The following is a 14,723-nucleotide window of genomic DNA, read 5'->3' on the forward strand; positions in this document are numbered from 1 at the left end:
TGAATGCTGTTTGAACTATGTTATAATGTTAAAATATTATATTTAAATTAAAACAAGACTTTAAACAATTTTTTTTTTTGTAATTCTACCTTTTTTGCCTAAAGTAAAACTGTATTAAATTAGTTAATAATTTTGAATATGTTTATGTTAAATGATAGTTTATCAAACATTGAATAGGCCTCAAGCACGCTTCTAATTTATTTATTTATTTTAAATCATGAGATACCCAAAAGTATCGTAATTGTTGTGGACTGAGCCTTAGTTATGCTACACACCCTATGGCCATTTCTATCCACATAATCACAGTAAACGCTGATGTTGCTTACTTTTCTGAACGAAACAACATAGCCTACTATTGATTAAAAGTTTGCACTTAAGTCTTCATTTAAGCCTGTTAAATGCATCCCACGAAAGTACAGAAGTAACAGGGACGACGCCTCTGTTTCGATAGGCTGCAGGTATGTCTCTCAGAAAGGGGCGGACACCAGCCCGTGCTTTAAATGGGCTTGATGTCTTTTAGCACGGCTAACCTTGAGAGCTCCTGTTCGTGGGAGGATAGTTGCGGTTTCGTTCATTGTGGGCGTTGTATGTGAGGTGTAGCTGTCCTGGAAGACGCTACAGGTAGTTGAACGACAGACACCAGAGTGGGATCCTATCTGAGCCATTTTAACAGCTAGACTGGTGTTGGAGAAACACCGCAACTGTCATCATGTTCAAGAAAAAGCCTTCAAAGAGCAATGTGACCATCACTGAAAAAAGGTCGGTGGCAACCGGATACACTTATACGTTTTTGTTGGGATGAGGACTTTCATTCGCGTCACTGAGGAGTCGTACGGAGCGGCGCGCGCGAGTGTTTTAACTCTGTCACGTTTCATTGTCTTTGGTTTGTAGTAGCTACATTAGCCACGGTGCACAATATAACCTGAAATTTAAAATATCAGTTTCTGCTTTGGTCTTGCTTGACGTGCGGTTACTGTAGTAAAGGGTGTGGCGCTGTAACAGGTTGGATAACTTTTCACTGAGATCCATATTGCTTGACTTGCGGGATTATTCTGTACTAAACAGAGTAGACTGATGTAAATTGATATTAGAGGAATATACAGTAGTCATTTGAATGTATTATTTATGTTTTATTATTATTTATAATTTATTGTTAATATCAATAGGCTATATATTATTTAACACTAAACAACATTTTATTAGGCCTATATTATATTTTATATTATATCTTGTTGCATATATAGTTCTCAAATTACATCTGTATCAGTACAGGCTGGAGTCAGTCAACATATGTAGGGAATGTTGATTGATTAAGTGTAAAAGTTTAATCAGAGTGACACTTTCAAGTTCAAACAAGCACAAACTACTGATGGTTTGATAGATGAGTCTTGCCTCGAGCTTTGTTCCTGCAGGACTCTATATAGGACACTAATATAGTAGGGTAGTTCACTGCAACTATGGAAGATTTTACTCTTGGAATATGTTTTCAGTTTGAGTCAAAATTATTTTATTGGTTACAGATGTAAAAAAAAAAAAAAAAAAAAAAAAAAAACAAGTTTTCCTAAACGCATAGTTTTCTGTTTAGGTCATCTTTTGGTGTCGTTTGACTGTGCTACGCGCAATGGGTCTCTCAGTGTCAAATGTGCTGCTTTTAACAGTCTGCTTTTAACAGAAACAAGGCATGACATACAGAGATATGGGCCGTTTGCTTGCAGTGAACTATAAAAGGACAAAACCTTAGTCTATTTCATAACACTGTTCTTAAGATATCCGGATTTCATAGTTTATGTTTTTGCATTTGTATATTTTGTATATGGGAACACCTCTAGGGAAGGGAAGCGAGCATCAAATAATTACTTGCCAGACCCAGAGCTTCTCCTCGAATCAGATTAAATCATTTTCTCTTGACAGCTAAAAATTAATAGATAGATAGAGCTTTGTTTTTCTATTTTGCTTTAATGGTTGTTTTTGATTAAATACATTACAACAGCATTTGGTTGCATAATCTCTTTCTTTAACAGTCCAGCTGTGTTTTGCCACACCTTTTGATGGGTTTCACATACAAATGCATTTATTTGAGGTGACATAGACAGTCTTTTTAACCTTCTTGCATGTATGAATAAAACCAGTTAGACCTGTTTGAGTTTCTAACGCCCTCATTAAAGCCACCTTCTTGTTGTAATTATCATTCTCATTTACATATCTCACTCATAACTCAGTTCTACGGTTGTTGTTGTTTTACAGCTCAAATTAACACAAAACTGTGTTGTGTTTTCTTATTCATGACATTATCATTTAATCAGTTTAAGATATTTATAACTGCCATGCACTAACCTTATTATTAATGATTCATGCTATTGTATGTTCAAATAACATGCCTTGTCCTTAAGGCAAATACGGCCCTAGGTGTGTAATTTGTTTTCTGATCAAGTTTAGTCATGTCCACCGTGCACTGTCACACTGTATTTTTCTAGAATTCATAGAATGCACTAAAACTGTGCTAGGCTGGAGTTATGTTGAACAGCACTTTTTTTTCAGTACGGTTCAGCTGAGACAATATTTTTTGATAGCACCAAGGTTCTCTTAACAGATCTGAAGTCTGTGCCAGATGATGTGGAATGAAAGTGTTTCAAGTCCTGTGTTTATTTTCAGAGCATCTCAGCATGACTGATAAGTGAAGTGAGGTGTTATGTTCTACATCCAGAGATTCAACATAACAAATCTACTACATTTGCTGCAGTATTTTGGGAAAATGCAGACCGAAAATTGTACATTTGGCTCACTGTAACTATATCAAACTGCACCAACAAAAACTAATTTCCTTTAATTTCACCTCAGACCAACTGAAACTGATTTGGTGACCCTGATTGACAAGTTGCAGAGGAATGCAGACAAGGTGGAAAAGAACATCATTGAGACAGAACAGAATCTCAATAGGGTAGGTACAGTAAACGCGTCCGTGGATTACAAATAAAAGCCGTTAAGCATGTTAATGTCATCTTTAAATATGTCCATTGGGGTTATTTGGGTTAAAATAGTGGAAAGTTTATGCCAGTGTTACTTTAGTATTATTTATATACTATCAGTATCTTAAAAAAAGTGATTTTTGTTATGTATTTTTGTCATTTAATTCGTTTTTGTTTTATATATTTATATAAATAATTTTACATGGCTTTAATTCATTATTATTTCAGTTTAAGTTTAAATTATTTTAGTACTTCAACTTAAACTTATTTGATATCAGTTAGTTGCCAAGTCTACATTTTAATTTGGTTTAAAGTTTTTTTTTTTTGTTAAAGTTTTTCCATCTAATATTTATATTTTATTTTATCCCAGCTTTATTTCAATTAACGATTCAAGAAACAATTTGTAATAGTTTTAGTTAGCATTAACAACACTGGTGTATACCAATGGAAAAATAATCTTTAAAGGAATAGTACACCCAAAATTGTTATCATTTACCCTCATGTAATTCAAAACCTTTTTTTTTTCTATGTAACACAAAAGAAGATATTTTAATCGTTAAAAAAAAAAAATTTCTCTACAGTGAAAGTCAGTGGCGTTCAAAACAACATTGGACCTCATTGACTTTCTTGATATGGAAAACAAAAAATCTTATACATTTTCAGAAATATCCTCTTTTGTGTTACACAGATGAAAGTCATACAGGTTTGGAATGACATGAGTGTGAACTATCCCTTTAACTATTGTTACATAACTATCATAAATTGTGTTGCACATTGACGTTTCTAGGATATCAAGAAGATCAATGAGGGCAAGCCGCCCCTGTACCAGGAGGACACCAACAAGAGGATCCAGAACTCACTGGAGCTCCTGAAAAGCCTGGATGATGATGCATCCCAAGCCACCCGTTTGCAGCACCCTCAGGCTGAGATGATTGAGAAGGAGTACGTTTTTATAGCCACCTTCAAACTGAAATATCTGATAGCATCTCATGCTATATGCCATGCAAACAGAATTATATGCTGTGAATGCTTATGCTATGGGATTGTGGCTGACTCATTTTTTTTCTCCTCTATGAAAAAGTATGAAACAGCTGCGGGTGCGTGTGATGAAGCACCGCGATGATCATGATCGCATTTACAACATCACACGATCTGAGCAGGTTCCCACCGTCAACTGGGGAAAGATGATTGATGAGAAACTGGTGTGTATCTAAGCATACCTCTCTCTGTTTCTTTTTTTTTTCTCGAATAAATGATTTCAAATGCAAATGATTCATGGTCAAATATTTTTGGATGTAGGCAAATCTGAACAACAAAGGATTCGGAGAAGATCTGCCCACCATCGAGAATGAAGTGGAGGAGCACAATATCTTCCACAGTGAAGTGGAGGCATTGGCTCCGTATATCACTGCAGACCGGGTAAATTTGTTTAACTGATGGTTTTAAAATGAAATGCAATACAAGAAGAATATTTGACTGTTTTGAACAGTCATGCGAGTGGCATCTGTGACTTATTTGTTTACTTGCATAACAGGACGGTTTGGATGGCCAGCAGGCGAAGTACAACAGACTACTGGTGAGACTCACTTTCTGGATTGAATTTGCTACCTAGTTATTGCACTGAAGTTGTACTAGTAAAAGACTGAGTTAGTTGTCAATTCACATGTCTAAAAACACTGGATTTCACCAATTGTCCATTACAGGCGAGCTCCGCAGCACGTCAGAAGAACCTGCTCAGTCTGAGAGATTACATGCAGCGCTGCACCAACGAGCTCTACTGGATGGACCAGCAAGCTGAAGAGCGAATCACATATGACTGGAGCGACAACAACCTGGACTACCCTGCCCGAAAGAGGCAGTACGAGGTAAGGCTTGGAAGCCATTTAATGATTGGTATTACGAGTCTAGATGGCACTAAGACTTTCGAATATGCTTTCATTATTCAAACCTCCTACTTTATAAATAAAGTACTAATAAATATTTTTTAACATGCTGCTTGACATCTTCATCAGAACTTCATCAGCAAGTGTCTGGAGTCTAAGGAGAAAACCATCACCCAGCTGAACGAAGATGGAGAGGAATTTATTGAGCAGAACCATCCGGGAAAAAATGTCATTGGGGTAATATTACAAGCCGTTCGCTATAATGATTAATTGATAACTTGCTGACTCTGTAGACAGTTTTATTTTTTCAATTTATTTCATTTTATTATTTATAAAATTATTTATTTGTAAATGTGTTTGTGTTTTTATGTATTATTCTTTATAATTACATTTTTTCAGGGTATTTTACTGTTTTATTGTTTGTAATTCATTGAGGTTGTGTTTATAAGGGTAATTAATCCTGTGAAATTTCAACTTGTGGCAAATGGGTCTTTTATATGTTACACTTGTAATGACTGTATATAAACTAAATTTAATAAAAAAAAGACGCATACTACTGTGGTATAGCCGTACTGTAAATGCTTATTCTAAAGCATGTCTTGGTTTTAGGCACACATGGATGCCGTGCATGCGGATTGGAAGGAGTACCTCAACCTGCTCATCTGTGAAGAGAACCACCTCAAGAACATGGATGACTATCACAAAGTCAGTCTACATTTTACACACTAATTTCCTGTTCCATATTCTATATTGCTATCAGTTGCATTATTCCTTTTTTTTTTTACAGTTCCACAAGGATGCAAGAGACACCAACGATTTGTTGAAGCGCCTGGAGACCGAGATCAACCAGAAGTATAATCCAGAGTTTAAAGACATGTACCAGATGGAGGGGCTCATTGCTGACCTGGATGTAAATATATTGTTTAGTTTGGCACCTATATTGAATTCCTTTTTAATTCATATAATGTGTATATTAAATTATTAATGAATTAAAAGGTGTCTTCGCTATCTAAGGCTGTCTGTGTTTGTATTGCCAGGATCAGGCAAAGGCCATGGGTCATTTTGACGAGCGACTGAAAGGTCTTCAGAAGCGCAGCCTGCTGGTGCTCCCTCTGAAGTACCGCAGGGATACTCCTCAGAAACTGCTTCCTATCGAGGCTCTGTGTGAATATGAGGCTAATGAGGTATGGAGTTTGAGCTCTCGATCACTGTATGCATGCAGCTTAGAGCTCCGCTAATACCAAGTCAGTGAAACATCAGCTATTATCATGAGTAAGCACAGAAAACCGTTACACTCTGTCTCTGCTCGGGTTTTCGGAGTCCCCCATCTAATGTATTTAAATCCTTAAGACGGCCTTCACCCAAACGATTCATCTCATATAAACCTCTGGAGACGTGTGCAGGGGATTTTGTACGGATTTCACATTTGTGTTTTTTTTAGCTGCAATATCAAGTTGAAACAGAGCTTACTTTGCTTATTTTGAACGACACAGGGTTCAATTTTGCGAGGAGAGCGGTACACCCTGCTCAGGAACAATGGGCCCAAATGGGACGTGAAGGATGCAAATGGCCGCACCATGAGTGCTCCAGGAGTGTGCTTCGTAATCCCGCCAACCGACCCTGAGGCTGTGGCCGTTGCTGACAAGTGGGTATTCCTTGATATCTGTGTATGTCATGTGTGAATGTGTCAGTTGTGTCTAATATGAAAACATTTTTTGTAGTCTGATAAACCAGCACAAAAGCATCAAACAGAAAGTAGCCAGTAGCAAATCTGCACTACAGGCACGACTGTCAGAGCTAAGGAAGGAGAGTACAGGAGGTCAAGGTTTGTCTCTTACGTTATGATAAACTTAGATGCAAAGCTCTCCTAAAGAGAGTTAAATACTTCATTCATTCTTACCTCCATCCTCAGATAAACAAGAGCAGCAATGCCGTCAGCTGATGGCAGGACTGGATAAAGTGGTCAGTGATCTGGATAAGCAGGAGAAGGCCATTTACTCTCGAGTGCGCCCCCCACTGGAGCAAACACGTCCTGTTCAAGACAGCTCTGACAGGCTACAGGACATAAAGGTACAAAGTTTGGTGTCTTAATGTTAATTCTGTAGTGGACAACAAGTGTCATGTGTCTGACTAAATGTTCTCATTATAAAAAGTACAATCTAATAATATTCATTATCATTATATTTCAGTCACATTAGTACAGTGGTTCTCAATTGTTTTTGGTGATGTCCGTCCACTTTTAAAGAATAAAAATGTTAGTTTGAATCTTGAGTGCACATTTGATGGTCATAAGGCTCGTTCACACTAAGAACGATAACTATAAAGTTAACGACATAGGATAAGATGTATTTTTAAAAATCATTTTAAATATAAAAGGATAGCAGAGTCCACTATATCGATTAGCAGCACAGTGAAACAATTTCATTGGAATCGCTTTCAGAATAATTTTTTTCTAGCTGATGAACGATAAAAGCAGTGAAAGCCAATCAGAATCCATCCTGGTTTAAGACCTCAAACAGTTCAAGCAACAGACAACATAAACTGCAGCATGCACTAAGAAACAACAGAACAATATCATCCGCTGGTGTGGAATCTAATATAGCTATTGTTAAAGTTATCTTGGTCACACTAGTTTAGGGTCCAATTCTCACGATTAACTAACTATGACTTTTGCCTCAATAAACTCCAAATTACTGCTTATTAGTAGTTTGTAAGGTAGTTGTTAAGTTTAGACATTGGATAGGATTAGAGATGTAGGATATGGTCATGCAGAATAAGGCATTAATATGTACTTTATAAGTACTAATAAACAGCCAATATCCTAGTAATATGCATGCTAATAAGAAACTAATAAAACTAATAGTTAAAAGTGAGAATTGGACTCAACTAAAGTCTTACCGTTATCTTTATAGTTATCATTCTTGGTGGTATTCAAAATAACAGGCATTCAAATCCAATAAAATGTGAATAATAAACTGCACATACACCTCATTTGTTCTCTTGTCTATCATCAACACAGTAGACTTAAATGTGTAAAAGTGAGCAAGCATCTGAAATGACTCTGACCCTGTATTTCAGTGGCAAATGGCATTTTGACCTTGCCTTAATCCAGTATTTTCTTCATAGGAAATTACTTCTGCTGTTCGCAAGATAGAGCCAGAAAAGTCTGCAAAATTACAGGAGGCTGAGACTTTCCTCAGATCATCTCCCAAATGTTCAAGTGCACCACAGCTCTACTCCAAGGTGGATGAGACTAACAAAAAATACAACAAAGTCGATCTGCTGTTGAAGTGTGCAGGTGACAAGTAAGTGCACCTCTTTTTTCTTTTTTTTTCAAGAATGTCATGCTAAATGAGAACCTGAATTGTGAGCCTAAAAATGTTACTTTTGTAGACTGCAGAACTCCTATCAGCTGGAGAATTCTCTGCAGAATGGCAAAGCTCTACTGTCCACCTATGAAAACAAACTGGCAAGAGAGGAGGTTGCCCCATCCGACCCCACCTCACTGGAGAAGACCCAGCGCGAGTTGGCGGTAAGCTTCGTAATCCATGCCACTTTTTTTTTCTCATGATCTTTTTTTCCAAGATTCACTAGGATCCGCGGACACCCTGCTATATGATTGATGTTTTTTCCAAGATTTACTCATGATTGATGTCTGATGTATTCTTGTCTCCAGGACATTACATCTGAGCTAAGGAGCAAAAGAGCTATTATCACAGAGTCTGAGCAGAACCTGAGAGATGCCAAGGCCAGCTGCAGCAATATGGCCAGCAAAGTGCAAGAGCATTGCCCTGATATTGAGAGGCAAGAAGCTGATGTTCAGAAACTCAGCAAACGCTTTGACAACCTGAACAGACAGACTGAAGCCAGGTGAGTTCATATTAAACCAAAGTTATTTCAAATGCGAGTGTACTTTTAAAAAAATGTGATAAGAATTTAATTCAGATTAGTCTTTAGTATACTGCGTTCTGTGATTTATATTATTTATATTGCATCTAAAATGAATTGGATTGTTTTCCCTATTAGTGTTTGTTACACTTTACAGCAATTTGTTGATATTAGTTGATAAATTTAGTAACATGAACATCATTTAATAATCCATTTTCATATATACATTTACTATTGTTCACTGTTAATTCATGTTTGTTCATAATACATACATTAATGTTAATTTATACAACTTGAAATTAATAGAATTATTAAAAATTTACAGATCACAAAGTCTGCAAAGAGCCAAAATCGCCTACGCCAACTACCACAATGACTATGACAACCTCAATAGCTGGCTTTCTCGAGTACCAAACTATGAGCCACGTGAAACTGATGACATCAAACAGATTGATGCAAAACTGAAAAATCAAAGAGTAAGTTCTATAGTCATTTCCGTCATTATAATAATTGCATTGTAATATTACAAATTATATTTATTTACCAAAACCATGTTTGAAATGTACAGATTCTGCTCTCTGACATCACAAGAAAGGAATCAGACCTGAACAATGTGTCAAGAAATGCACAGCTTTATCAGCAAGCAGTCAAGGTACTAAAATCTCAGTGTATTACTTGCAGAGAATTATCCTACTATCATGTTTATGCAAAGCTGTGTGAACTCCTTTGTGCCGTGGCTTTCAGGACTATGAAAATGAAGCAGAGCGGTTTAAATCCATCCTTGACCTTGAAGATGGCTTGGTTCCCCAGACATACAAAAGGACCAGACTTGAATCTCCTGCCTTAAAAGTGAATAGAGAGGTGAATATTTTTGAAAAGTAAACAGTTTCCTGGATCAAGTAATTAGAACCTTTTATAGTCTTTTTAATGAGAACAGTTTTTCTGACTGTTGAAGTTTAAACATCTTGTGTTCTAAAGGAATCTGCAATTGAGGCTAGATTCACTGAAGTGAATGCTGTGAACAAACAGAGACTGCAGAACCTTGAGTTTGCTCAAAGCCTTCTTAACCAGGTAAAACACATTATCATATGCTACAAAATAACAATAGCATGATATAAGCATGGCCTTTTAGTGCTGTCAAATCAATTACTCGCGATTAATCACATCTAACATAAAGGTTTGTGTTTACATAATATATGTATATATATATATATATATATATATATATTCAATTAAGTGAGATTCACAACTCTCTGCAAATTCATTTGGGGGTCATAAAAAGTCTTATCAGTTTTAAGGCTGATTTATACTTCTGCGTTGGACCTATGCCAGAGCCTCATATATATATATATATATATATATATATATATATATATATATATATATGTGTATATATATATATATATATATACACACAAAAACATATATTATGAAAACAAACTTTTGTGTTTTATGTGATTAATCGATTTGACAGCACTTCTTTATTCTTTTTACTTATTACACACATTCAATATTTTATAATTCTTTATAGCAACCAGAAGTTTCAATAATCAAGCAAGAAGTCCAGACTGTGAGATCATCAGCCCCAGGCGAAGAGCCCTGGAGAATCAGAAAACAGCTTCAGGAAGAAATTCAGCGTAGAGACCAACTGGAAAAGGAAATTGAAAGTGTACAGACTGACATCTATTTACTAGAGGGCCAGAAACCGCAGGATACTATCGTCAAGAAAGAGCTCATCAAGCAGGTGCCTGACCCTCAACTGGATGAAGAATATCACAGGATCCAGCAGAAGCTCTTAGATGAAAGCAGGACCACTCGTGTCTTAGAGAGTGAACTGGACACTCTGCGTATAAAGCTGCGTGGGATTGAGACCGAAATGAAAGAGGGAGCTCAGCAGTATACAGTCAAAGAGGTGCTCCGCATTGAGAAGGACAGGGGGCAGGAAGAAGAACTTAGGAGACTAAGAGAAGAGCTAGAGGAAGTCAAGCGGCTAAAGATGGTCAGAGAGAATGAAATCATTCAGATTCAAAAGCAAGTGACTATTCTTGCAGAGGAGAAAAGCAAGGAGCAGGAAATAATCACTGAGGAGGAAGTCATTAAGGTTCAAAATGACCCTCGACTTGAGAGTGAGTACAGATTGTTGCTTGACCAGAAACAAAAAGAAATAAACACCCGAAAAGAACTTGAAGATGAGCTTCGATTCCTGCAGGAGAGATTAAGGCGTCTTGAAAAAGAAAAGGCAATGGCTGAGGAAAAGATCTCCATCAAAGAAGTCGTGAAGGTTGAGAAAGATATTGCTTTAGAGAGAGAGGTAGAGAATCTGAGAAGACAGTATGAAGATGAAAAAACAAGGCGCAGCACCTCACTGAGAGAGAAAACAGACCTTACCCGCAAGATTACCAGTCTGGAGGAAGAGAAGTCAAAGGTCATAATTCAGGAGAAAGTCCGTGAGATTGTTCGACCTGATCCGAAGGCAGAAACAGAGGTGGCAAATCTTCGACTTGAACTGGTGGAGCAGCAGAGAAGGTGCAGAGATTCAGAGCAGCAGCTGAGGTCCCTTCAGGATGAACTGACAATGCTAAGAAACAGAGGCCCACAAATTGAATACAAAGAGTTAATCAAAGAGGTCGTCAAATACAAGATTGACCCAGAAACAGAAAGAGAACTGGAGAAACTCAGGAATGAAATTGTGGATAAATCCCACCAAACAGAGAAGTTCGAGATGGAGATCCTCCAACTCAAAGAGGAGATTCAAAGATGGAAAGACACCAAGCCTCAGATTCAGACCAAAGAGGTCGTAAATGAGATCATGCAATACAGAGAAGATCCTAAAACCAAGGAGGAGATTGAGAGTCTCAAGCGGAAACTGGCTGAGGAGCAGAGGAAACGTTTGGACCTGGAAAACGAAAGGGCTGCAAATGAAGAAAGGATCAGGCTCAAGAAGATCGACTTGTCACAGGTGAGGGAAAAGATTGTCCAGCAAGAAGTTGTGAAGATGGAGAGGGATCCAATCCTGATGTCAGAATGTGACACCTTCACTTTAAATATCAACAATGAGCAGAAACAGAGAGAGATCTTGAAAGAAGAGCTGATAAGGCTGCAGCATCAAAAGGCTGAATTGGAACTCCAGCTTGAGGAGCTGGAACGTGAACGCAGAGCACGCAGAGATGCTGAGCTTGAAATTCAGAGGTTGAGAGTGCGGCTCAATGAACTAGAGATTAGGGACAAGGAAAACAGAGAAAAGGTTACAGTAAAGCAAAAGGTTGTACTCCAGCAGGACCCTCAGCAAGAAAAAGAGCACTCTATCCTTCGTCTTCAGGTTGAAGAGGAGAGGCACAAGCGTATGCTCTTGGAGAAGGAGTACAACGCCTTGTTGCAGCAACAAGAAATACTTGAGCGAACGGAAGTGCGTGAAAAAGTTGTGCGAACCGAAAAAGTCCAAGTCGAGCGAGACCCAGATGCCGAGATGGACATTATAAGGCTGAAGAAAAGCCTTGAAGAAGAGGAAAGGCGACGTCGTGAGCTGGACCAACAGATTATCATCCTAAACTCTAAGCTTTCTGAGGTGGAGTTTACCAATACAAAATCATCTAAAGAAGTCGACTACATTCGCGATGAAAGCAACAAGCTACAGCAGGAGAACCAGCGCCTACAGAACGAATTAAGGAAGCTTCAATCCGAAATCCAGATCACATCAAAAGAAACCAGACAAATCACTGAGTCTTCTCCGGCGGAGAATAGCAGGAACCTAGAAATTCGACTGGAATCCTTGCAGAGAGAACTCACTGACCTTAAACGCATCAGAATGGAGAAGGACGAAGAGATTGAAAAGCTTCAGAAGAGTCTCTCTGCATCGAGAGTGAAGAGGGAGCAGCGAGAAAGTCACCTCCGCCGTTCAATTGTCGTCATCGACCCAGACACTGGAAAGGAGATGAGGCCTGAGGAGGCTTACAAGCTTGGTCTAATCGACTGGAAAATGTTCGTCAACCTTCAGAGTCAAGAGTGCGACTGGGAGGAGATCACCGTCAAGGGTCCGAATGGCGAGTCTTCTGTTCTCCACGACAGAAAATCAGGCAAGAAGTTTGCCATTGATGAAGCTCTGAGGGCAGGAAACATCACAAACCGTCAGCTGCAACAATATCAGAACAAAGAGATAAGCATCCAGGAGTTCGGTGTCATGCTGTCAGGCAGAGGCATATAAATTGCACCGGAAATCTCTTTTTATTTTCCCTTTCTCAATACAGTATGTATTTATTTTAAAAAAGCATTTTTATATCAATGCAAGATGGTGTTCCTTTATGGTCATGGTGCTGAATCTGGTTTAATGTTTCTATCACTATTCCTGAAGTGTTTTCATTAAAGATTAGCACTTTGAGGATGTATTACTGAAATCTAGTTCAGTTTCACTGTAATCTGATCTAAGACATGCATATAAAGTGTGCGCCTTAATGATAAAGTTACAGCCCTGTCTCGCTTTTCATGCACTTTTCGCTAGTCAGATGAATCTATTCTCCTTTCATGTGTTTGATTTGAGATTAAAACATGAATGAAATGTGAATAAACCTGAGTACTGCGTGTTCTTTCCCTTCATCTTTATCATAAAGCAATAAAAGCTCAAACTATCTTTACAATCACTTTTTAGATCACAAAACCATTGGGTGTCTTTCATCTATGGTTTAAATGATTACCAAACATTACACAATAAATTAGCTTAAAATATTACTCTTAAAAAGAGTAAAACATTTTTTTTTATTCAAAAAATTGACATTTGTTTTGCAGGAATTTAAAGCCCCCCTGAAGTCAATAATTGTATCCATTCAAACTCATCTTTGATCACCAAAAAGGCACCAAAAAGTTTTTTTCCTGTGAAAAAAAGTATTCATGCCTTAAAATAGCTTAAATATAACTACACCCTTGCTTAATTTATTATACTGTACGCCTAACCATGAATATGCAAATGAGCCCTAACTCCACTCACTCCAGGGTCGTCCACAAGTTGATGTATCAGCATGGTAACGTGTTTTATGTATCGTTCTCTATAACATTGGACAGTAACGGTAATTTATATGATTAGCCTTTTACTCGACTATCAAACAGCAAATAATGTGTTGCTAATGTTACACAAACCATGTTCCCGTTCACCATCTCAGAGTCACAGCTGCCTTCTGAAAATCAGCATCCTTCAAATGTTTTGAACACCATAGAGCATCAGTGGAGAAAGGCATATAGTTCATCATAACGTGCAATATACGTCATATACACCCGCTATATTGCTAAATGTACACGATTTTTCGTGTCAACAGAAAAATACACAGGGTTAACTTAGCCTCTCTTGAGACTCCCCTGACGTGATTGGTTACAAGGTAGTTCGTGACGTAAGAAACACCAGCTATTTCAAACCTCTTTGACTGTCTTTTTTCACTGCAGTTTTAAGAAGAAAATACAATGGTGTTGACATGAATTTGCACATGTTTTGTCTTAAAGGGGTGGTACAATACCCCTATTTACAATATGTAAAATAAGTCTATGTTGTCCCCAGAGTGTGTATGTGAAGTTTTAGCTCAAAATACCCCACGGATAATTTTTACAGCATGTTAAAATTGTCCCTTTTTGAGGGTCAGTAAAAAGCGTTGTTTTGTGTGTCTGTCCCTTTAAATGCAAATGAGCTGCTGCTCCAGGCACAGAGGGCGGAGCTTCAATAGCTCCTGTGTGTTAGCAGCTCCGATTACCTCACGCAGACATGCACTAAAATGTCAGAAACTGTTCTGCCTTTTATGGTTAAACTAAAGTCGGACAATGATGGAGAGACTCAAGAAGAAGTGACAACATGTAGAATGCAACAGGACGTTTCTGAATGGTTATTGATGAATTTATGTTGCTGATGCGGAGTTAAGTATCTTTAATTAGTATATTCTGTCATGATAATCTATAAAATTGCTTGTGTGGGAACTGTTGTAAGATGCCTACAGAGTTGCATTTGTGTTAC

The 14,723-nt window shown here is 37.8% G+C and overlaps 2 protein-coding genes across 2 annotated transcripts in view; one reads left to right on the forward strand and one right to left on the reverse strand.

Moving 5' to 3' along the window:
• Window positions 1–14,723, reverse strand: part of LOC308700840 (syntaxin-binding protein 4) — a gene marked incomplete at its 5' end in the record, with an annotated part of 65,124 nt that overhangs the window by 49,091 nt on the left and 1,310 nt on the right. Inside the window, one exon of the mRNA XM_081382654.1 lies at window positions 6,750–6,904. The remainder of the gene's footprint in view (window positions 1–6,749; window positions 6,905–14,723) is intronic.
• Window positions 565–13,287, forward strand: ppl (periplakin). Its single transcript, XM_081382638.1, has 22 exons — window positions 565–759; window positions 2,839–2,938; window positions 3,754–3,908; window positions 4,048–4,168; window positions 4,266–4,385; window positions 4,501–4,542; window positions 4,670–4,831; window positions 4,979–5,086; window positions 5,459–5,554; window positions 5,637–5,759; window positions 5,887–6,033; window positions 6,343–6,494; window positions 6,571–6,674; window positions 6,762–6,919; window positions 7,976–8,154; window positions 8,243–8,381; window positions 8,526–8,719; window positions 9,063–9,213; window positions 9,306–9,389; window positions 9,482–9,598; window positions 9,716–9,808; window positions 10,269–13,287. The coding sequence occupies exons 1-22, from the start codon at window positions 710–712 to the stop codon at window positions 12,936–12,938; spliced, it is 5,265 nt and encodes a 1,754-aa protein (XP_081238764.1). The 5' UTR covers window positions 565–709; the 3' UTR covers window positions 12,939–13,287.

Source organism: Scardinius erythrophthalmus, assembly GCF_964197995.2.
Source record: "Scardinius erythrophthalmus genome assembly, chromosome: 1".
Classification (NCBI taxonomy): Eukaryota; Metazoa; Chordata; class Actinopteri; order Cypriniformes; family Leuciscidae; genus Scardinius; species Scardinius erythrophthalmus.